The 22,626-nt window shown below is 39.4% G+C and overlaps 1 protein-coding gene across 2 annotated transcripts; it reads left to right on the top strand.

Annotated features, from left to right (window-relative positions):
• Window positions 1-538: 538 nt before the first annotated feature.
• itga3b (integrin, alpha 3b) lies at window positions 539-21,524 on the top strand. 2 transcript variants are annotated; one of them, XM_077502273.1, is made up of 26 exons: window positions 539-826; window positions 10,337-10,464; window positions 10,647-10,729; window positions 10,799-11,048; window positions 11,128-11,232; window positions 11,387-11,591; window positions 12,756-12,949; window positions 14,088-14,176; window positions 14,243-14,379; window positions 14,446-14,532; window positions 14,597-14,664; window positions 14,741-14,886; window positions 14,972-15,118; window positions 15,188-15,285; window positions 15,355-15,523; window positions 15,675-15,749; window positions 15,834-15,913; window positions 16,011-16,088; window positions 16,845-16,947; window positions 17,179-17,355; window positions 18,860-18,994; window positions 19,072-19,185; window positions 20,013-20,111; window positions 20,182-20,307; window positions 20,435-20,590; window positions 21,354-21,524. In XM_077502273.1, the coding sequence occupies exons 1-25, from the start codon at window positions 540-542 to the stop codon at window positions 20,543-20,545; spliced, it is 3,291 nt and encodes a 1,096-aa protein (XP_077358399.1). In that variant the 5' UTR covers window position 539; the 3' UTR covers window positions 20,546-20,590; window positions 21,354-21,524. The 2 variants fall into 2 exon arrangements, with proteins under 2 accessions (XP_077358399.1, XP_077358400.1); XM_077502274.1 differs by lacking the exon at window positions 539-826 and adding an exon at window positions 9,600-9,645.
• The last annotated feature ends 1,102 nt before the right edge of the window (window positions 21,525-22,626 follow it).

The following is a 22,626-nucleotide window of genomic DNA, read 5'->3' as shown; positions in this document are numbered from 1 at the left end:
ATACGTTCTATTTTAAATATTTCTGGTGTACCAAAGATGTATTTATGTTTTGTTTTGTTTTTTTTGTTTTTTTTAATGCTAGAGCATAGAGAAGGCTTTGAATAAAGGCAGTTATTACAAAACCTGCCAGCAGGTGGCAGCAGAGTATAAGAGATCAGCCAGGGCGATGTTGCAACAAGTTGTTTTCCCCAGTTTTAGATTTGTGAATATTGATGAAACTAAGCTATATTCTAATGCTATTTGCTGCAAAACGGAAACAGATTGGTAGAAATTACTTTCCCCCCCCCCACCCCCCCCCCAGATGTATCAAATCAAAATCAGTCAAAATTCAACAAAACAGCAGCGAGCGAAGGGAGTTTGTTTCAGTGAAAATGGTTGGGAGTGAATGAGTTAATGACTGAAATACATTGATTGACTTGCCTCAGTTCAGCTGAACTCGAGTTGTATAGCTTGGGGGAAGGTAGGGAGGGAAGGAGGGAGGGTGGAGAGAGAGAGAGTGAGAGAGAGAGAGAGATCTCTCTCTCTCTCTCACCTTCAGAATGAGCGTCGCGACTGCACTTCTTGCGTGTGGAGGTCCCTGCTGCGTCTACCTGCGGGATCCACGCCGACCGTGGATCTGCTGCTGCGTCCCAGAAACACAACAAAACAAAATGTCCTCAAGGCTACTTTTTTGCGCGTTGCTGCTTTTCACCCGCGCACCGCCGCCCTGCCGTGGATTTAACGTGGACGAACGCTTCCCGGTGGTCAAAGAGGGCAAAACCAAAGGCAGCTTCTTTGGATTGTCCGTGGCCATGCATGAACAGACGATAGGCTCCAGGAAATACCTGTAAGTTACCCCCCCCCACTTTCCCACCATTCTCTTTCCACTTTGTTAGTGGCTTGATGGCTAGTTGGAAACAACTGACACCTGCTTTGACCCAGTGGGCGGAACCAGATACTACAGCGGACTCATTTTCATTCAGAGGCTGACTGAGCACGTAGAAAAGCAGCTTGTACTTCTCTACTGCAACATTAAACAAAAAACAAACAAAAAAAGTTCCCTATTTTTAACTGTTAGACTTCAGTTCCACCTGTAAAGAGGAACTTTAAAACAGGGCTTCTCAAACTGTGGTCACAGGGCCGCTGAGTGTCCACCAGCTGTAGCTTATGGGGCCGCAAAAATAATTTGTTGTATCATTTTTAAAAAGTAAATAAAGTGTTTCTGGATGGAGCCTTGCCACAAAATAATTTATAAATACTTGATAAATAAATTATTAAAATATATTTTAAATAAAGTTAAAAAATTATTATAAATATATAAAATTTACATTAAAATACGCGTGCATTTGACAATAGAGGCCACAAGATGATGATAAAACACTAGCTTTGTCTAAATGAAACTCCTCAGCTCACTTTGACATAGTTCCATGGCACCAAGTTGCCACATACTGGCGCCAAAGTAATAAATGTACAGTCTGTAAGTGTTTTTCCATTTAAATATTTACTGAAATTGTTATCGTATGTTCGTGATGGATTACAGTTTGTTCTGACTTACAAATTCAGGTGATGCTGCCACCATTTAAAGGAACTATGTCATGAATGGAGGGCATCCTGTAAAGTGAAGTGTAAATTATGACACTGTAAAGTCCTTTTAGCGTACACAAATAAGAATTCATAATTCTTATCGTCCTAGTTTGGGTCTGTTGTAATTTTTTTTTTCATTGGCCCATGGGGGAGTTATGGTTGAGCCCTATAGTGAATTCTACTTAGCAACTATGTCACTCACACACGTGACTTGATAAGAAAAATAATCCAAACAATTGTTTACTTCAGCTGCTTCTACTAATATTAGATACAATAGTGGAGATGTTATTTCAGTCATATTTTAAAAAGCACATGAAACATTGGGCCAGTTTTCTGAGAACGTAGCTCCACCATGAATTCATTTTTCGTATATTGTAAAAAGGCAACTAGAAGTAATTGAAATGCTTTTCAGTCTAAGAAAAGCTCCACGAATCACAACCCTTTGCTGAGGTTTAATTGAGACAGAAAGCATCGTTTGTGGAGCTGCAGGTAAAACAGCTGGGCCAGTTGAATTGTATAGCCGCAGGCGTAGCTGAGTGTCTACATGTCTTTATGTGCGTTCAGCCATTCTGGAGTCCACGTGGCGCCGTAACCTGTCATACTTTCTGCACACCTGAGCTGACACTTTGGCATCTCATGAAGACACAAATGGCTTTGTGTTTTGTAAATTGTCTTTTCTAAAATATGAGAGACATGTTCTGTTTATCCTCGATTGTCCTTGACTAAATGAATGATGTCATTGTTCATTTAATATCAGACCCCCCCTGCCTCACCTCAACCTTGGCCAATTACAGCCCCCCCACCCGCCTCCGCTTTGAGGAGTCGAGCGTGACGAAAAGTGGCAAACCGGGACATACTTCCTTTCCAGCCCCACGTCTGAGTGGGAGATTATTAATATCACTATCGGTGTAATCTCTGTGAAGAGGAACAAAGATGTGCATTAGTGTGAGAAGAATGGAGAGCAGTGTCCAGATGACATGCGGATCGATGTGCCATCTTGGACAAGTCCCAGCAGAGATTCGGTCATCCTCAGTGGAGTGACACTCAAGAAGTGGACCACATGCTAGTGGCACGGAGGAGGCTCGCACGACTCTTTCTACTAATTATTTGTTGACAACAGCAAAGACATTGACCCTCACTAGACACAGTAAACAGTACATGTTTATTTGAGAAAGCTGTAAAGTAGCAGACAATACAAAGACTGGTTTAGGACCACTGAAAAACTGTAGGAATGTACCACTGAGAATATTTACTAGCTTGTAAATAAAATATTAAAGGGGGTACCAACGTGAAAAATTTAATTTCTGGAGCTTTTAGCTGTGTTAAAATGTTACATGACCGAATTGGAGTTTTCTTCCAGTCTCCCCTCTCTGAGAAATTGTGCTCTACAAGCACCAGACCCTCCCAACCTGAGAAAACAAGCTGTTGGCGCTCTTTGACATCATAAGGTATGGACCCACCCCCCGCACCGCCTCTGCTGACTAAACGCACAACTTTTTTTTTGACGATTCGATTTTTTCTGACGATTCTATATTTTTGGGCGGTTCGATTTTTTGGCGATTCGATTTTTTTGACGATTCGATTTTTTTTTTTTTTTTTTTTTTTGATGATTCGATTTTTGACGATTCGATTTTTTTTTCTTGACGATTCGATCTTTTCTTGACGATTCGATCTCTTTTGACGATTCGATTTTTTTTTGACGATTCAATTTTTTTTTTCTCTTTTTGAAATCCTAACCTAACCCTTATTTTTATCGTTTTCCTTTCATACGTCATCCAAAAAGTCTTTGATCGTGACCTCTTGACCCCCGATCGATCATTTTTATCGTTCCCTTTCATCCTACGTCATACAAGGCCTTTGATCGTGACCTCTTGACCTCGATCGATCATTTTTATCGTTTCATCCTACGTCATCAAAGGACATCAAAGCGAATGAGGCCATCAATCAAATTTTGATCGCGACGAACTAAAACGGCATTCAATGATTCTCTAATATACGTATGCCTTGATTTATGACTTGTTAATCTTATGACTTAGCTCAACTTGCTTGAAATTTGAAGGCAATACTTCAGACTGACTTATGTGACTTACTAACATTCTAAATAACTATGCTATTTGTGTTCTGTGAAAATTAAAAAACTTGAAAGATTAAGACTTAAAATGGGCTTGCTACAAGTCTTAACCTGCTTTTAACTTTGTTACCTTACCATGCTCACAACCATAGTAAGGCTAAAACAATGTGCTAAAGAGATAAAACCTACTGAAATTTGATACAATGCTAATGTTAATGCCAACAGTATGCTAACGTAGCAACCTGAGCACAGAAAACACAAATCTACATCAATAAAGATTTAAAATTGTGTCCTGTAATCAGGTATAACAGTACCTATAACATTTATAGCCCAAATGCTAACAGGTTAGCATATATTGTTATGCTTAGTTGCTAACATTGACAGAATATAGCAAGAGCTAAGGCTTCATTCATCATGAATTTACATTTATCCTTGTGGTTGTGTAATATGTCCAATAAGAGTCTGTACAATGCTAACATGCTAACAGTTGGTAAGCTACAATACAGTACAGACAGGGTTGTGCGGTCTCTGTATAACTTTTTATAAACTTGCTGTTCGTCTGGTGAAGGGTTTGCAGATGGCTTTTCTCAATACTACTGATTGCACTTTTGGAAAAATACAACCAGCTTCAACAAGTCCTGGCACTTAAAGTGGGCATTATTTCATGCACGCATGAGTCAGGCTGAGAATAGGATGAAAGTCAAGGGATGATTGCCACTCCCATTTCTTGTAACCAAGTAAATGCAATAAAGTTGTGAACCCTTGACACCATTAACCAATTAGTTGCCCCTGAATCTGTCTTGGCTTTGTCGTGGCAGTTTAGGAGTAAATTTTGGACTGGCTTGATGTCAAAATTGAGCGTACACTAAGCTACCTGAGGCCAGATTGCACAGGTCCCTACTTCATTGCCAGTCACCCATTGAAGTCCCCTCTGAGGGCTTTTTTTGTTCTCTTTTGTAGGCAGGAGGAGGGACTGGGCAGTCAGCTGGCCACCTATTGGCTCTTCCAGTCCCCTGACCCCACGGTATGTGTGGAATGTATTCGCCTTCTGTGCACAGTCACAACCTGCCAGGTTTCAGGTTGAGACAAGACAGGAGTCAGGGTGATGATCTGTCGGGAAACACACATGAATCCACCCAAATTTGTCATTTTAGAACTTCATTTTCCAGCAGAGACAATTCCCACAAGTAGTCGTCAAGACTCAAAAGTGGCCTAACAACTCGCAAATTAAATTCTTCTGACAGATTAATATGGATTCCAAATTGAAGTTCTTCGTTTTTCCACCTCTGTCTGACTGTGTCAGCTCCAGGCCATGAAAGTCCACCATTTAATTAGGTGCTGCCCCCCCCCCCCTTTCTTACTGTGAGAACAGATTAGGTAGGTCAAACTATGCTGTGAGCTTTACTAACACAACAAGCTCATGCAGACTAGTTCCAAAATGTGCTGTAAGTCTCTCGCTCTCACCTCGAACATCAAGAAGTTTCAATTTAGTTTAAACTGAGAATTGAACTCACTTTATTTTGTTCACATATGGGCCCAAACATAAGGTACGATAACGCTCGGTAATATTTCCTCAACAAGTAAAGTCTCATATAGGCTCCCTTCCCCAGTTGTAGGTGTGACTAGGAGCCATTGCTGGTGGTCCTCGTGCCAGGAGGTCTACTGGAGATCCACTGTCATGCTCATCCAAACACTGAGATAACGATTCATTCTTATCCATTGCACCCTCATTCGTGTTTTACATCACTGTGACATGATATGAGCGGCCACATGTGCTTGAAAATAAATCAGATTTGCGTGGATCCAATCAGCGTTGCACTTTGTGTCCCAACCGAATGAATGACGGCCTCTAATAACACGTTGAAATGGATCCCAGCAGGATGTTGCGCCTCCTGCTATTCTCCACAGAGAAGATTCTCTCTGGCGGCGGCTTTCATTACCACTACCTGTCGAGTAAACCGTTTTTGACTACTGTAAGAGATCCTTTTCCTTTTGCTCCTGTGCGGAAAATAAAGCCGGTGTAAGTTGGCTGGCCTCCGGGTGGTTGAGGGTCACCTGTCCCTAGAAAAACAAATCTGCTTCAATACCTTTCAGACCATTTTTCATCTTTGACACGGAAATGAGTGTTGACTTACACTTGGTATGTGTCCGTGGACATGTATTGTATGTACATGCATGTGCATACAATGTGCTTTGAAAGACTCATTAATAATTTAGTCAAACTAACACAAAAGCAAGGTTTTTGTTTGTAAAACATAAACCAACATTGCCAGACAATGTTTTACTAGTTGCTAATGAAAAGCAAGTTAGTTTAGTCTCAAGGGAAGACCCGCCATGTTTCATTTGTCGCCCAGGTCCTAAATGACTTTGTTCTCTTGTTACTGTTTCGCCGGTGGCAGGCGGTGGGCTGCAAACAGGATGTTTGGCCAGCTGTGATGTCTGCTTGACTAGTTTTTGAGAAGCTAGGAAAAACACAGGTGCACAATAAATCGGACCTTGGCACAGAGCAGAGAGTGTAAGAAACAATTTTTGCTTCTAAAATTGAATTATCCTTATTCACCACAGTGTTTGAAGAGTAATTGTGTTGTTTTAGTTGTAAAATTTCACCATTTTTTTTTTTTTAAACTAGCCTTGTGTTACACTGAGAAATAGATGAGGGGCCGCTTATGGCCCCAGGCCATAGTTTGGACTCCCCGGATTGTATCAGACCGGTTGTCTATTTTCGTGATTTATATGAAAGATCAGATCACGTTTTATGACCAATGAAGTCAGAAATCCGGGAAATTGCAAAGGCTTCACATTTCGCAATAATTTAGCATTTAGCACTAGCAATAATCGGCTACGTTTGTTTAGCTTGTGACCAAGATTTTAGGTTGGTTCTCAGTCATGATTGTCATATCCTGTCATTTTTGTGCATATTTGTTTTTTTCTGATTGCTCTGACAGTTTTACAAGCAGATCCACACATTAAGAGCTCTCTTTCATACTTCTACTTGATTCAGTTTATTTTGTCGGCGGATGACGGGGAAGATTACATTTTTTGTGGTTGAGGTCTGCTGTCTGTGCGATAATCCCCCGTTATTGTTTACCTGACCTGCAGTTGAAATAAATTACTATGAAGATTGTATCTTGCACTCAAAGCCAAGAGGTTTTCACACATAGTGAGTTTGAGTATCGTTTCCAACTTCCTGTTTGCAAGTTTTCATATATCAGCATGATTTTTTTTTGTTTGTGATTAGAAATTAGGGTGTAACAATAACAGATTTGCGTCGGAACGTCATAAAAAAAAAAAGATCTATGTTTCAAACATTAAGATTATCATCTATCAAACCTTGTTCACTTTTAGTCATCATGATGCTAGCTAGACTTTAGCATTCGCGCTCAGAATGCTTTTCATTGACACTGAATATTTAATCATGCTGTTTGTGTTCAATATTTACGATGAACGTTTTCTGTTGCGACAGAATTGTAATAAGTTGTCCTACTTGCAGGTTACTGCGTCACTGTTTGTCCATTGCCAGTTCATGCGTGAGTCAGGTGTGTGCACGCGGTCAGTGTGTTAACAATGAGGCAAGCTCTGAATATCCAGATCGCAATGTGTGTATTGTATTTACCCTCTCTTGCTGCTTTATTACGGTTTCCTGACTATCCTGAGTCAAATCATCACTGTGCTATGGACACAGACAGACATACCATACCTATCACCCCAGTCATTCTCTTCTTTTATAAGGACAAAATTATTTCAGTGTAGAGGTATATGACCAATGAGATTCCTTGATAAAACACAACACAAGCACAATCAACCGTTCTGTAGTTTTGTCTCGTTGGGATTTAGGATTTATTATGTTTTTCTTTGCTCACTTGGGACACAGTGCGCCAGTACGTTGATCAGTAGGAGATGGAAACGATACTAGCAAGACTTGTGGCGTGACGAGTTATATAAACATTGTCATTCACCATTTGTGTACCGTGGATAATTCACAAGTTGGTAAGTTATGAAATTTGGTGGTTTAGTGACGCTATGTCTGGGGCTTTTCTTTTCTGTTAGGCTGGCTAACGTTGATGTTAGCTAGCTAGCGAGTTGATGACTATTGAGCCAAGTTGTAAACAAAACGTAAGTGATGCGTTAATGGGAGCGCACGTTAACTCACCGAACATACACACTCTCTGTGTAGTGCATGGACGTTATTGTGATGACGTTCTCCACAAGGGCTAAAGAAAGGTCATATAAACGTTAGATTTGACTTTACATATACGCTCGTAGGCTCAGTGAAAGAAATTTAACTATGTCAAGATTCCATTCGACAAGAGGTAGCAAATTCAGAACCAGAAAGTGTAAACCCTTCCACAGTTTGGCTTTAGCCTCAGGTGCTAGCTAGCTAACTTCCTAGCAGCTAAACGAGTTCCTGGGGAGGTAGCTAGCTAGCTAGCTAGCACGTGGGGCTAAAACCAAACTGTGGCAGGGTGGCACTTTCTGGACCTGGATTTGCCACTACTGCCGTGTACGACTAACCTCCCGCTATGGGGCCATTATTAGTGTCATATGTAATTCCTCTTACTCCTGATGTGAAGAATGCAGCCACTCTAACCTCACCTGGGCGTGTAAAACACACTAAATGCAAGCTTCAAGCGGCAGTTCCCATCACCTGCTGAGCAGAAGAGGGCAGATTTCAACACGTCCCGTATACGCAGTCGGAATGCAGGAGCTCGGTGCGGCGCCCACTCGCTATCCCTCCCGTGAGCTCTTGTCAGAGCGTTTATGAGGAGGTGATGAGCTGGCAAGGGGATGGGAGGTGAACACATTGTTGGACTTGGCACCAAACAGGATATGAGTTGCCTTGTCATGACTTCTATGGAAGTAGAGAAAGGCTACAAAGGGTTTAGCAAAAGCTGATTACTTTTGGTAAAAAGTAGATATCTTCTCAGCACTTTCAAGAAACACGAAAAATATCATTGACCAACATATGGAGACAGAACGGGAAACCTGGTGGTTCCTTAATTAGCCTCTCGAGTTTCTTAGTTGGGGAAAAAAAAGAGACATGAGGGAGTGAAAAACTGTTAATATGCTAATGTGCTAATATGCTAATGTTAATATGTTAATATTCTTGTAAATTTGTGTCCTTTGCATGAAGCAAGTGTCAACTTATCATCTCACAAAAGCTTAATACATAACACCGTACCTACAAGAGAACACAGAACTTTAGGTTGTGACTCTGATTCTCCCCATAACTCTCAGTAATGTCCACAAACCTTCATGGAATCTCATTTATCGGACACTCCAATCACCACTGGCGGCCCTTTCGAAGCCATCTTGGCTCCTTCTAAGTTGTCATCACCAGGACCAGATAATTGATTCAGCACTGATAATATCCTTATGGTGACAAAATGACTGGATAATTGTAACAATTTGAAGGATTACAATGTGTTTGGAACAAAAGGATTGTGTTTTTATTTGTATTTGTATTTTATTTTATTTTATTTTATTTTATTTTATTTTATTTTATTTTATTTTATTTTATTTTATTTTATTTTATTTAAATTGCTTTTTTGTCTTAAAAAAAAATCCAGTATTACTGCTTCTGAACATCCTGTGCAGATTAGATTCACTCAACATAAAGTCTGAAATCTGATTGGACATCAAACTTCCATATACATGAATAGAAAGCAGTGCAGCCAAGAGATGTCAAAATAAGAAGAATAGACTTTGGGAATACATTAATACAGTTTCATGGAATGACTAGTGTAAAAATGTAAACTTTGTCTCAAAACATTTCACTTCGCTTACTCTACTTTTTTCTTCCTCCGCAAGTCAGCCACCATAAACTGGTTTGTCCTCACCTTCTGCCTACAAGCGCAGATAATAAATCTGGTGCTGACAGTCAATAGTGTGTCTCAGCACACGGCACCGTGGCCTAATCCCGCCACTTCAAAGGTCACGGTGTTGAATGGTGCCAGTGTAGGGCGTGTTCATATGTGCGTGACCAAAACATGGAGGTCCACCAACAATTTATTGTGTGTATATATATATATATATTATGTGCCAAAGGTCCACCTCTGGCTTGCCTTCTCTAGAAACGGATATCTTTTTGTAAACAGTGAAGCTCTGTTTACCATGGGGTAGCTAGTTAGCTAGCTAGCTGGCTCGATAGCTTGCTAGCTATATAGATAGCTACAAGCGACAAGAAAATGGATGAATGCTATATGATTAATAGTAAATAATTATAATCATATGTAACTTTACAAATCTAGAATAATCCAACCATACATCTAGCTAGATAGCTAGAGTAAATAGCTACATAGCTAGCTAGCTAGATTGATAGCTACATAGCTAGATAGCTACATTGCTAGCTACATAGAGAGATAAAATGCCTGGATCTATAATGTTTGGTTGGGTTAATCCTATGTTTTTAAAGTATCATATTTACTTACTATCATTAATCATATAGCATCTATCAATTTCATTCTGCTTGTGTACAGTAATTAACTAATTGAATTTTCTTGATTTTATTACATGCAATCACATGGTTCATTTTTTTTTTTTTTTTTTTTTTTTTTTTTTTTTTTTTGCATGTTGCTTATTTTTAGTGCTCCTATCGCCCTTGTATGCTATCAGACACTACGACAAGGCTGCAATGTCATCTTGTAATCTTTGTCTGCCACTCTGTGTGTGTGTGTGTGTGTGTGTGTGTGTGTGTGTGTCCAGGCTTCTTGTGGGAGCTCCCAAAGAGAAATCCCTATCGCTGGCGAACATCAATGAAACAGGTGCTGTCTACTCCTGCCCCATTACCACGGACGCATCGGACTGTTCCAGAATGGACCTGGTCAGCTCAAGTGAGTGAAGAGAAGCGTTGCCATGCAATCCTTGCCTCTTTATCTTCAACTGCATCAAGGCTGGAGTGCCTCTGCATTTTTGTGGTTGTGTGTCACGGCCTGATTCACTTTACTTGCTTCTTATCGTTACTATTCCGTCAGAATGTGATTGACAAAAGCTCCCTTTTCTGATGCATTTACAGCTGACTCGAACGAAATTGTGGAGGGCATGTGGCTGGGCGTGACTGTGGCCAGCCAGAAAATACAGTCGGCCGGACGCATACTGGTGAGAAGGCCGCCATGTTTGATTGTCTCTGGAAGCCGTTCTGAGAAAATTCTGTTCTGTGGTGTGCAGGCATGCGGCCATCGCTACGTCAGGGTCTTGGGAGGCGACGCAGAGGGGCCGCGACGGATGATCGGAAAGTGCTACGTGAGGAGCAATGACCTGACCTTCGACCCCGATGACGACTGGCAGACTTACCCCTTTGAGCTGTGTAACCCCAACGATGACATGGAAAAAGAGGGCATGTGCACCATGGGCATCTCAGGCGGCATGACGGAGAATGGGGTGTACATGGGCTGCCCGGGCAGCTTCTCCTGGCAAGGTGGGCACTGGGATTAAGACGGATTATTCTCATGCTGTTATGCATGAAAATTGACTTCTTTTTTTTCTGTTTCATATAGGAAATGTACATGCTTTATGGAAAATTCGTAATTCTGAAATTCCATGGGACTACATTAGAAAAGACTTTGGCCAGCTGAAAAATCAATATAGACACCACTATAGAGGTAAATCACTGATTATTGCTCAAGTAGGGAATTGATTGAGATGCGTTATGGATCAACTCTAAGCCCCTTCTTTTTTTGCTATGGAATACAAATAAATTATTGTTACACTCTCAAGTTTTAGATACCAGATCATCATTACATTTTTCCCCTATAGGTTATTCTGTTCTTCAAGAGAAGCACCTGTTGAGCATAGACGACTACACGATGGTGACCGGATCTCCCAGGTATGAGTCCAAAGGTTCTGTGATCGTCGCAGTAACGACTGACAACATGTTCAAGAGCGTGCGCATTATCCCCGGGGAGCAAGTGGGCTCGTATTTTGGGAGCAGTCTGGCTGTCACGGACCTCAATAATGACAGGTATGTGAATTGCTCAACAATTTCACAAAACCTGAAAAAAAAAAAAGCAAAATATTTTACATTATTTACATTTTACCAAATACTCTAGCTCAGGGGTCTTCAACCTGCCCCTCTGGAAAAACTTTTTTTTTTTCATATTTTTTTTATTTATCTTTTTTTTTTTTTGATAAAATATTATTTGAATAAATTAACATTTTATTTAAAAAAAATGAATAAATAAATATTCCAAAAAATGTTAGTCTTTTTTTTTAATATAAATATTATTTGAATAAATTAACATTTTATTTAAAAAAAATGAATAAATAAATATTCCAAAAAATGTCATAGTCCAAATTTGTAAGTTGTCAGAAAAAGGGCAGACGAAAGGCACATGAAAAGGTTTTTTTTTAAATACCTAAAATGTCCAAAAAGTGACCATAAAATGTCAAAAAAGAAAGACGAAAAATTTAAAATGACCATATAATGCACAAGGAATTGCAACACAAAAGTCAGAAAATCTTTTTTAAAAAAGTAACAAAAATGTTCAAAAAGTAACTATAAAATGTCCAAGAACAATATATATATATATATATATATATATATATGAAAAGAAGTCAGACAAATAAGAAAAAAATAGGTATATGCATATCAAAAAACATAAGACGAAAGGTAGAAGAAAATTAATCTCAAAGTATTCTTGGGCCCTCTACATTAGACTAACACTATCACAGTGTTTCATTCATCAAAATGTTCAAAGGTTTCGCGACTCCATACAGATTTGTGGTTATTTATTTGGCCTAAAATGGCTTTTTTGTCAGGAAAGGTTGCTGGCATTTGCTCAAGCTGCAAGTTCCAGAGGGAGACTAAGGGCGACCTTGTAACCTTGTTATCATTTGCCGCTTTAAGCTGGCACAACGCTTGAACGCTCCGTGGCCGTGAGCTGTCGTGTTATGTGGAATGTGCACTGAAGTACATCTAAGCAGAGTCGAAAAGCTGTCAGCAGCCCGTTCAAGGTGTTTGCTATGATATCATGGCGAAATCACCATCTGCCTCCCCCTTTCATGCATGATTGAAATTTTATGGAGTCTGACAGTAAAGGAAATGTTGACATTATAGGATGGATTTTTTTTTTCTTTTTCATGTTTCTAGCATTTCAGTTCATTTTTGTGCTTCCTGTGCTTGCAGTTGGAACGATTTAATTGTCGGTGCCCCGTTTTACTTCGACCGCATGAAGGATGAGGGAGGTGCGGTTTATATCTATATGAACGAGAACGGATCTTTCCAGACGATTCCTACCGTGGTGCTTAAGGGACCTGCTTTCTCTGCATTTGGCATCACAGTGGCCGCCATTGGTGACGTCAACCAGGATGGATTCCAAGGTCAGCAGATGCACACAATTGAATTTTATGTGCAGTAGCTGAAATTATTAGTTGATCCATTGCTACTTGTCTTTAACAAGAACATCCTTCTTAAAAAAAAAATGCATGTCCATACATCTAAAACTAGACAAAAAGTTGCCCTCAGTCAATTTACATATTAAGATAACATAACACTAGTTGAGTTTGACGAATGCTGCACCAGGTTTGGACAAAGAATGTTCCGAAGGCCTAATTATGGCCTGCTATGTACCCTTAAATCACCAACAGTAATATTTGTCTCATGAATGTAGCCGTTTTCCTCTTTTTCAATTGGTCTATAATTATGTATTTATTATAGATTCATTATTAAGTTGGTTAATTCGACGGTTCTTAAACTTTTAAGTGCCATCATTACCAAATAATACAGTTATATAGAGAAGTATATTTAATATTATTGTCAACACATTATGTGCATTCTGAACAGAAACCCTCAATGTGGTGGGTCAAATTGACCCATTTGGAAAATCTAGGTGAAAAAAAGGATTAATGGATTTATTTATTTTTTATTTGAGTTTTTTTTTATTTTATTTTTTTTATTTTTGGATGATTAAACATTAGAGCGTGTCACGTTGACCCAGAAACGAACACAGCAGGTCAATCCAATTAAAACTTCTTTGCACATAAATTTGCACCTGAATAAATGTTTAAAAGCAAACAGTTATTAAAAGATTATATGTGAATGGACCAAAAAGTTGAATACAACATAATTGCATTTACAGTACTAATTATTCTCATATCACACTTTGAGAATTACTGGATTTATTGTAAAGAATACAAGTAAAACTCAATATATCTATTTAACATTTTCAATTAATTGCTACATTATAATTAAATTAATAATACAATTTAACAATTAATCATTTTATTATGGTATTAAAATAAACTTTTCTTGTATAAAAAAAGGGATAAAGGATTTTTATTTATGAAATAGTAACTGTAAAAATGTCAAATGAAAATATTATTATTATTATTATTATTATTATTATTATGCATATTTGAGTTTTTATCCAAAATCAAAAGGTTTACCCACCGCTGTAATTTAGTGCCATATTGCCACCTACTGGCCTTTCACTGTCATTACATGTCTTTCCATGTGCAGACTTTGCGGTGGGAGCTCCGTTCCATGGCACAGGCAAGGTCTACATCTGGATGGGAAGTAGCGAGGGAATCTCAGAGGAGCACAGCCAGGTAACACATCTCCAGATGTGAAAAACAAATTCACCAGCGTCAACATTTTTTGTCTGCCCTCCAAAGGTGATTGAGGGCAAGTCGGTGGATAACGGAAAATTCCAAACGTTTGGCTACTCCGTCAGTGGAGGCATGGACATGGACGACAACGGCTACCCTGACATTTTGGTGGGCTCCCTTGACGACCGCATCGCCCTGCTCAGGTAGGAAAGAGAGAGGGCAGCGCAATCGACAGGTCTCGGCTCTGAAAGTCTTTTTGTGCATGACAGGACTCGACCAGTCGTCCACTTAACTAAAGACTTTGATGTGGAGCCAAAAATTGTGGATCCAAATCAGTGCCAAGGGAACGCACCATGGTGAGCCGTCAAAAATTTAAAATGTCTCATGTTTGTAGTCTATTTGAATGTGTTTGTTTCCCAGCATCGTGGCCACTATCTGCATGTCTGTCACCCTAAGCAACGGCAACAAAAACTTCAAGAAAGACATCAGTAAGTTACTCCCACTTAATCAAAAAAAAAAAAAAAGAAAACACACGTGAACTTTCCATAATGTGACGGGTTACAGCGGTGAAGTACACAGTGGAAGCCGACATTGATAGGAGAAGGAGCCCGCGGGTTCGTTTCCAAGACAACGGTGATGACACGTATACGGGTCTGTTGTCCCTGCCCGTCTCCAAAACTGAGTGTCATCAGCTCAAATTGAATGTTGTGGTAAGTTCTTCATACGCAAAATAGCACCCAAAAAAAAATAAAAAATCACGGCAGACTATTATAATATTCTTGGATGTGTTTTAAGACACCTGTGAGGGACAAACTGGAGCCGGTGGTCTTCTCCCTCAACATGTCCTTAAATGAGCAAACACCCAAACCAAGACGCTCCATTCAGAACTTGGACTCCTTCCCCATTCTCAGCCAAGGCCAGAAACTCACCCAAAGAAGCGAGGTAAGGCTCAAACTGTACACACCTGTACCTAATCAAGTGTCCATGTAGTCAAACTTGTTGTGTTCCCAGGTTAACTTCCACAAGGAGTGCGGCTCAGACAACAAGTGCACCAGCAACCTGCAGCTGACGGCCCATTTTGCCGATAATAAGGAAAAAGCGTTCCCCAGGTGCAATGAATGATCAAAAACAAAATGGAAGGCCCGCGTTGTGTATCAACTGTACGTTCTCGTGCCCAGGCAGGACAAATCTCAAGTCCTTCAGTTTAACAGCAGTATGAAGATCATCAGGCTGATGGTGGAGGTGACCAACTTCCCCACAAGAGGGAAGCTGGCGGAGGACGCCCACCAGGCCGAGCTCAACGTCACCATCCCCGGCGCGCTCAAATACGCTGGCGTCAGGTCCCAGGTACGCTCAACAGGGGGCAGCAGAGGACACTTGTTAGAAATCTCAACCCCATCCACTGTCAGTCAATTTTTGAATTTTTTGTGTAGCTCTTGTGTTCATTGCATCTAATGATGTTTTGTTTTTTGTTTTTTTAAACTTTTTCTTCATTTAGGACCATGATGTTGAATGTCGCTTTGAAGGCACCGTCCTTTGTGAATTGGGGAATCCGCTCAAAGGCAAGGAAAAGGTACGGCAGCTGAACCAACCATTTTTTTGGCATCTTCTAAAATTAAAACAATATACTGTAGCGACTTTTTTTTTTTGTCAACAGGTGTCACTCGCCTTGAGGTTGGAGACGTCAGGCATCGATCTATCCACGCAAGAGATCCAGACTCAGTTGCTTCTGTCGACGTAAGGGGCTGAAATGTTTTTAAGCTGAATGTGATCATCATAATGATAATGATAATGATAAATGAATGCGGTGTTATCATTTGATTGGTTCCTTCAGCCTCAGTGAGCAGTACGACTTGTTTCCTGTGCCTGTAAGCCTGCTGATTGAGAACACCATACTGCCAACCTTCTCCATGTGAGTAGCTATTAAAAAAAAATCAAAAAAAAAAAAAAATCACTATACACAAACCAAATGATGACAATAACATAAGCAGGTAATAAATTGTGAAATTATATAAAAAAAAAAAAAAAAAGTGGAAATTTTCCCTTAAAAGTGGCAATGATTTTCCTTTCCATAGTTTTTATCAATTAATTTGATCAATCTTTTCCAATTTAAAAAAAAAAAAAAAAAAAAGTGTAAAGTCTATAGATCCTCCAATCTCTTGAATACTTTACATCAGGGGCGTCAAACTTATGACCGGCGAGCAAAAACGGGCCCAACAAGGGGGTCCAATCTGGCCCATATGAAATGCTGTTTTAACAAAAAAAAAAAAACTGTTTTAGCTAATTTTTGTCCACTGGAGGGCGCACTGACAAATGACATTCTGAAATGTGGCTGTTACCGAGCATATGATGCAAAAATTATGCACTCGTTTTTGTTAAGTAATGTCAGATTATTGTGGTAAAATAATAAATGGGAATATTTTCAGAATATATTTTTAATTATTTGAGTAAATATTTTTGGCCTCATTATTATTATTTTTTTAATAGGCTATGGACATACTGTATTTTCATACATGGGTATTTTACATGTATTATATTAACCTAGATTGCTGTGAGAAATCATCCAAAATATTTAGCTATACTTTAGAAGAAGTCTAAATCATCAAAACTGACTTTTTATTGACCGTTATTATTATTATGATTATGATTTTACCTCTTCCCGGTGCAGTGCAAATGCGCTCATCCAGACCAAATTTGGCGGGACGGTGATGGGCGAGTCGGCCATGGTGAACAGCAGCAACGTGGGAAGTCTGCTCGAGTTCACCTTCAACGTGAGTCACCTCCACCGCTTGCATTTTTTTTTTTTTTTTTTTTTACTCCATCGTTGACGCCTTTTACTGTCAGATGCTTTAATAATATTTTTGGGAAACAAGTCATGTGGCTTGTGGTGTAGCCGTATGAGAGGGTGGATGCTATTTAAAACCGAAGCGGAACTGTTCACGCCATGACTTTTTTTTTTTTTTTTTTTTTTTTTTTTTTTTTTTCTCCCCCACTATCGCTAGGTCAACATGAGGGGGCCACCTTTGGGGGACTTGGGGACCCTGGCTGTGGAGTTCAAGTGGCCTTATGAGGTGTCAAACGGGAAGTGGCTGCTCTACCTGACGCAGATCGTCATCCAGACGGAGTCGGAGAGCGAATGTCGACCACCCGGAGACGTCATCAACCCGTTGAATTTAACTGTGAGGTTTCTTTTTGTCTTTTTTGTTCTTCTAAAATTAGCTGGTCAACAAAGTCTCTCAGTTGAGATTAGGGTAAGTTTCGTTAACAAAAACTAAACAAAAATATTTTCGTCAACACACATTTTTCACCGGACGAAAACTAGACTAGACGAAAACCCTCATTAATAAACAATAACTGGGACTAGATCAGTACGCGTTTTCGTCAACTGGACTGATATCTATGGACATTTTAGTTCACGAACAAAGACGAGATGAAAATATTTAATTTTGTAAAATCTTGTCTCTACTAATCACTCACTGTGATACTGTCGTGTGAATCAGACCGCTAACAAATGCTGGCTAATTTACTAGCTGATAGCATGGAGCCATAGTAGCCACTTGTTTATATACTGTTATTGTGTGTCAAGTTGTTTTTCCATCAAAAGATGAGAGGAAATTTTATGTGAAATAGTTTTTAGAGCCGAAATGTTGACAAAAAATAGGGGTAAAATAATTGTCCTGACTAAAACTAGACGAACATGTTCACAGTTTTTGTTGAATAAAACTAGACGAATAAAATTGTTTTCTCTGGTCTAAAATAAAAACTAAAATGGTAGATTAACTAATTTACTCCCAAAAACGTATAAATACGTTTTATTTTAAATGTTTTAAGACATATTTATACGGGTTTTTATTTTTTATTTTTTTATTTTTTTACTAGAGCATACAAAAGGCTTTGATGCAGCCTCTCAACTGCAGAGAACGGGTGAAGCAATGGCAGTAATTACAAAAACGTCCAGCAGGTGGCAGCAGAGTATAAGAGCTCAACCAGGGCCATGTTGAAAACAAGCTGATTTCCCCACATTTCTAAACAGATTTGTGAATAATGATGAAACTTGATGCGAATTGCTGCAAAACGGAAACAGACAGAAATGTACTTTTTCCCAATGAAAGAAGAGAATTTAATCTTTCTTTTGGTATGTTCCATGTTTTTGTAGCAATAGAACACAATTGCAATTGTGGGCCTTGCAAAATCAGTCAAAATCCAGTAAAACAGCCGGGAGCGAAGGGGGTTCTTCAGCGAAAATGGCTGGGAGGGAATGAGTTAATAGAACACATTCAAATAGTTGACCGAATAAAAACGGGATGAGGTTGACTAACTATGATAAAAAGTCACAAGCGTGATTTGAAATTGAACTCAAACTGAGACAAAATTTAAAAATGTCTGATAGAATTAATGCTAATTAAGATGTAGTAAATTACTACTTTCCTACTAGCTAGGAATGATATGGCCAGTGAGTGATGGCTCCATGGTGTGACTGTCTTGAGCAGCGGTTTTAAAAGTGCTTCACATGCAAAACAAAAAGTCCTTTAGGGAACAATGTCCGCTTCACCACACTTGAGGCCCGCAAATTGAAAATAGAAGTCACGACGCTATTCTGAGAGTCTGATGTCTCGATGGAACCCACTCATTTTGCCACTGATGTCACGTCTCCGTCTGCCCCGCTTCCTTCCCCCGATGCAGTTGTCGGAAAGCGCGTCCAAGCGCGTGAAAAGGCAGCTTGCGGCGGACGACCCGGATGATGCCGCCCCGACGCGGACTGTTGAGTCGCAAGCCGCCCACACGCTGCTCACGCCACGAAAAGAATCACACCTGTTGGTGAGATCACAAGCAGCCCGACCGCAACGTGTGTTTTTTTTACTCATGTGGTGACATTTCCTTTTCGTGTTTTGCAGGAATGCGCCAAGGGCACGGCGAGATGCGTGACCTTTACGTGTCCTTTGCTCAACATGAGCAACTCGGCCAAGATTCACGTGCGCGCTCGTTTGTGGAACGGCACCATGCTGGAGGTGCTTTCATCAGCTCGCAATCAATAAGAATCGATATTTGCTTTATAAATACAAGAGCTGTGGTACAAAATCAGCACTTACAACGATAACAAGGCTCACTTTGATGTGATAACAACCCTTAAAAAAAATAAAAATAAACTTTAAAAAAATAAATAAACAATATTCAATATGCATTTTTGAAAAATGGGGGACAAATGAAAAAAAATAAAAATATAGAAAAATGTGTTTAGAAAAAATATATTAAAAATGTAAAAAAAAATATTGTCAAAATGTTCAACTGTATTTTAATGTATTGCGTGGTCTCAAAATGTCAGTAAATGAAACCCATTGAAACACACAGGGGGGGAAATTCTTTAAAATAAATAAATAAATAAATAAAAAAAAATGATCTTCAAAAATAATAATAATAATCAATATGATTTTTTTAAAACAAGTGGGGGGGAAAAATAATTAGAAAAATATGTTTAAAAAATCTTGAAAAAAAATACAATTATATATATATATGGGAATGTTGAAAAAAGGAAAAATATGTTTAAAAAAAAATAAAAATGTAAAAAAAAAACAATTCTCAAAATATTCAACTGTATTGCAATGTATTGCGTGGTCTCGAAATGCCAATGAATGAAACCCACAGAAACACACAAATTCTTAAACCTCCCCAAAAAGCTTAAAAAAAAAAATCAATATACATTTTTGGAAAAATGGGAGAGAAATTGGGAAAATGCAAAAATATAGAAAAATATGTTTAAAAAAATATTGGTTTAAAAAAACAAAAAAAAACATTAAATGTTCAACTGTTTTTCAGTGTATTACGTGTTCCTTTGCAGGATTTTGCCAATGCTGTGTGGATCAAAGTTGTCGGAGAAGCCACGCTGAAACTCATTACAGACAACCCCTCCCTTAAAATGGAAAGCCAGACCACTATGGTAACACATCAAATTAATATTAATCGCTTCTCAGCAACTCAAAATGGCTGCTGTCTTCACTCTGATGCAGTTCAAAGTGGATATCGAACCGGAGGCGCGGGTGGAGACGCCCTATGAACTCCCGCTGTGGATCATCATCTCTGCCGTCGTAGCCGGAGTTGTACTTCTAGCAATCATCATTCTTATACTTTGGAAGGTGAGATTCGCCACGGAGCAGCGGCCTTGCAAACACTGACTTAACAGTTGAAAAGCGATCCTCGCGTGGGATTTCTCATGGCCAAACTTGCTTCCTGGACTCTAACCGGGTCTCCGCCTCCATGCAGTGTGGCTTCTTCCAGAGGGCCAGCAGGAGGGAGATGTATGAGGCCAAAGCCCAGAAGGCCGAGATGAAGATCCAGCCCTCTGAGACAGAGAGGCTGACTGAGGACTACTGAGACCCACTATGGGTCCACAACCGCACACACCAGTGGGGATTTTGGGTAAAGACGATGAATGGATTTGCTCATGCTTAACTCATTCACTCCCAAAAACGTATAAGTTTTTTAGGTTTTTGTTTGCTAGAGTTTTTGTATGAAGGCTTTGATGCAGTTTCTGGCCTGAAGTGGTCGCTTAAAGTGATAGTAGTTATTACAAAAAACAAAAAAAAGTGTGCTTCATCTGTTTCATGAATGAAACTTTTTTTTGTAATAACTACCATCGCTTTAAGCTTCCACTTCAGGTCAGAAACTGCATCAAAGCCTTCATACAAAAACTCTAGCAAACAAAAACCTAAAAAACGTATAAATACGTCTTTGGGAGTGAATGAGTTAATATGTCTAACATCTTCTTGCTTCCCTGTCAATCTCAGGTTAGCTTAGCAATTAGCATGGCTACTCGCTTTGTCAGATTGATACTTGCCAGAAATGTTTCTCATTCACTGCCAGGAGACGGGGTCTCGGTATGATTGCGTTTTTGTACCCTATGTAATCGACAGCCACCATTTTATACACTATTCAACTGGGAGATCATCATGGCACATAAGCGCTCTGCATTTCCATGCATTTTCTATGGGAATGAGTGTTTTTGTATACCTTGCTTGTGCTCTCTTTGCACGTCTTCCTTCAGGGGCGCTGGGCCCTCCCCCCTGCTCTCTCCCGACACTCTGTCTCTATACGGAATCTAAATCTCCTTAAATGTCGTTCTCAAGCCGCCATTAAATCTTTGCTGCGCTTTAGTCTCTAATGTCACTTCTTTTCTCCCCAGCTTGGATTCTTCAAGCGAACCCTCTACTACCGGATAATGCCAAAGCACCGCGGGGTGAAACTTCGCAAGGCCGATCGCTATCAGTTCAACGGGGGATTTGAGCCAGAGGAGCCGCACAGAAAGTATTGGGTCACCAACTGGACGGAGATGCGGCATTTCAACTACTGACGACCACTGACTGGCACGGGCCAAATGAAACAACACTGGACGTGATTTTATTTCTAGATTTCTCAGTGCAATATATTGAAGTTTTTTTTTTTTTGTCTCAGAGATTGTAATTGTTGAGTATTCTACAGACTGCAACATTGTGAATTGAATATTGGCCCTGTCAGGACATCTTTATTTTTTTATTTATTTTTTTTTAGCTTTTTCTCTTTCTCTCTTTTTATTTCCCCCATGTTGCCCTTAAAAAAATGAAAATTGCCCCAATCAGCCTTGAAATTTCCGCATGGTTTTAAATGCAGTGATGCCTTGAAATACAAGTGGTCCGAAGTGCAAGTAAAAACATTTTTAAAGCCACTGTATGTACAGTATAAATCATGCATAGTCTTCAATCTAGAGGCTTCGAGCGGTTTCACGCAACAACTACTAGCTTAATGCTAACAAACAATGCAAATCCTCATAGGCGGGCCAAACAAATAGCATGTGTGTGGCGAACACAGACAATATAACACTACTTAAAAGCAGGTGTATATTTTTTATCCTCTGAAAAAAACAAAACGAAAAAAAACAAAACGACTAATATTACTGCAGCTTACTGACCCATTTCCAGTAGTCGCGAAAAATGAAAATTCCCCCAATGGCACATCAAGAAAGAGTGACAAATAAATTGTGATGCACACATTCTTTACATTGTCTTAAAATAATATTTTAACAATATTATAGACTATATTCTTTATTAAACAACATATTGCAAACTTTATTTGCAGCGGCTAGAGCGGATTAATGGCATTTCCATTTGGTTCAATAGGGGAAGATGATTTAAGGTACAAATGTGGTCATGTGACAAATTAAACTTGTATCTTAAGGCACCACTGGACAGTATTTGTGCTTCTGTGTCATTGCTGTAAGAGCTTGCTTTTATGCCTGCAGTTTTTTTTTGTTTTTTGTTTTTTTAAACAACTCTGTCGTAAATGTGTCATTTGTTATATGTGTCATCGGTACAATATGACTCACGCCGTGCCCCCTATATTTTGGTGCGCCGCCCCTGGACGGTACTAATGAGGGAACCGAGTGTTGCATTCTTTCACTTGGCTGGAACCGTTTGGAATCA

Source organism: Festucalex cinctus, chromosome 17 (assembly GCF_051991245.1).
Source record: "Festucalex cinctus isolate MCC-2025b chromosome 17, RoL_Fcin_1.0, whole genome shotgun sequence".
NCBI lineage: Eukaryota > Metazoa > Chordata > Actinopteri > Syngnathiformes > Syngnathidae > Festucalex > Festucalex cinctus.
The sequence above is the reverse complement of the archived record's forward strand: the minus strand, read 5'-3'. Positions and strand labels throughout refer to the sequence as shown.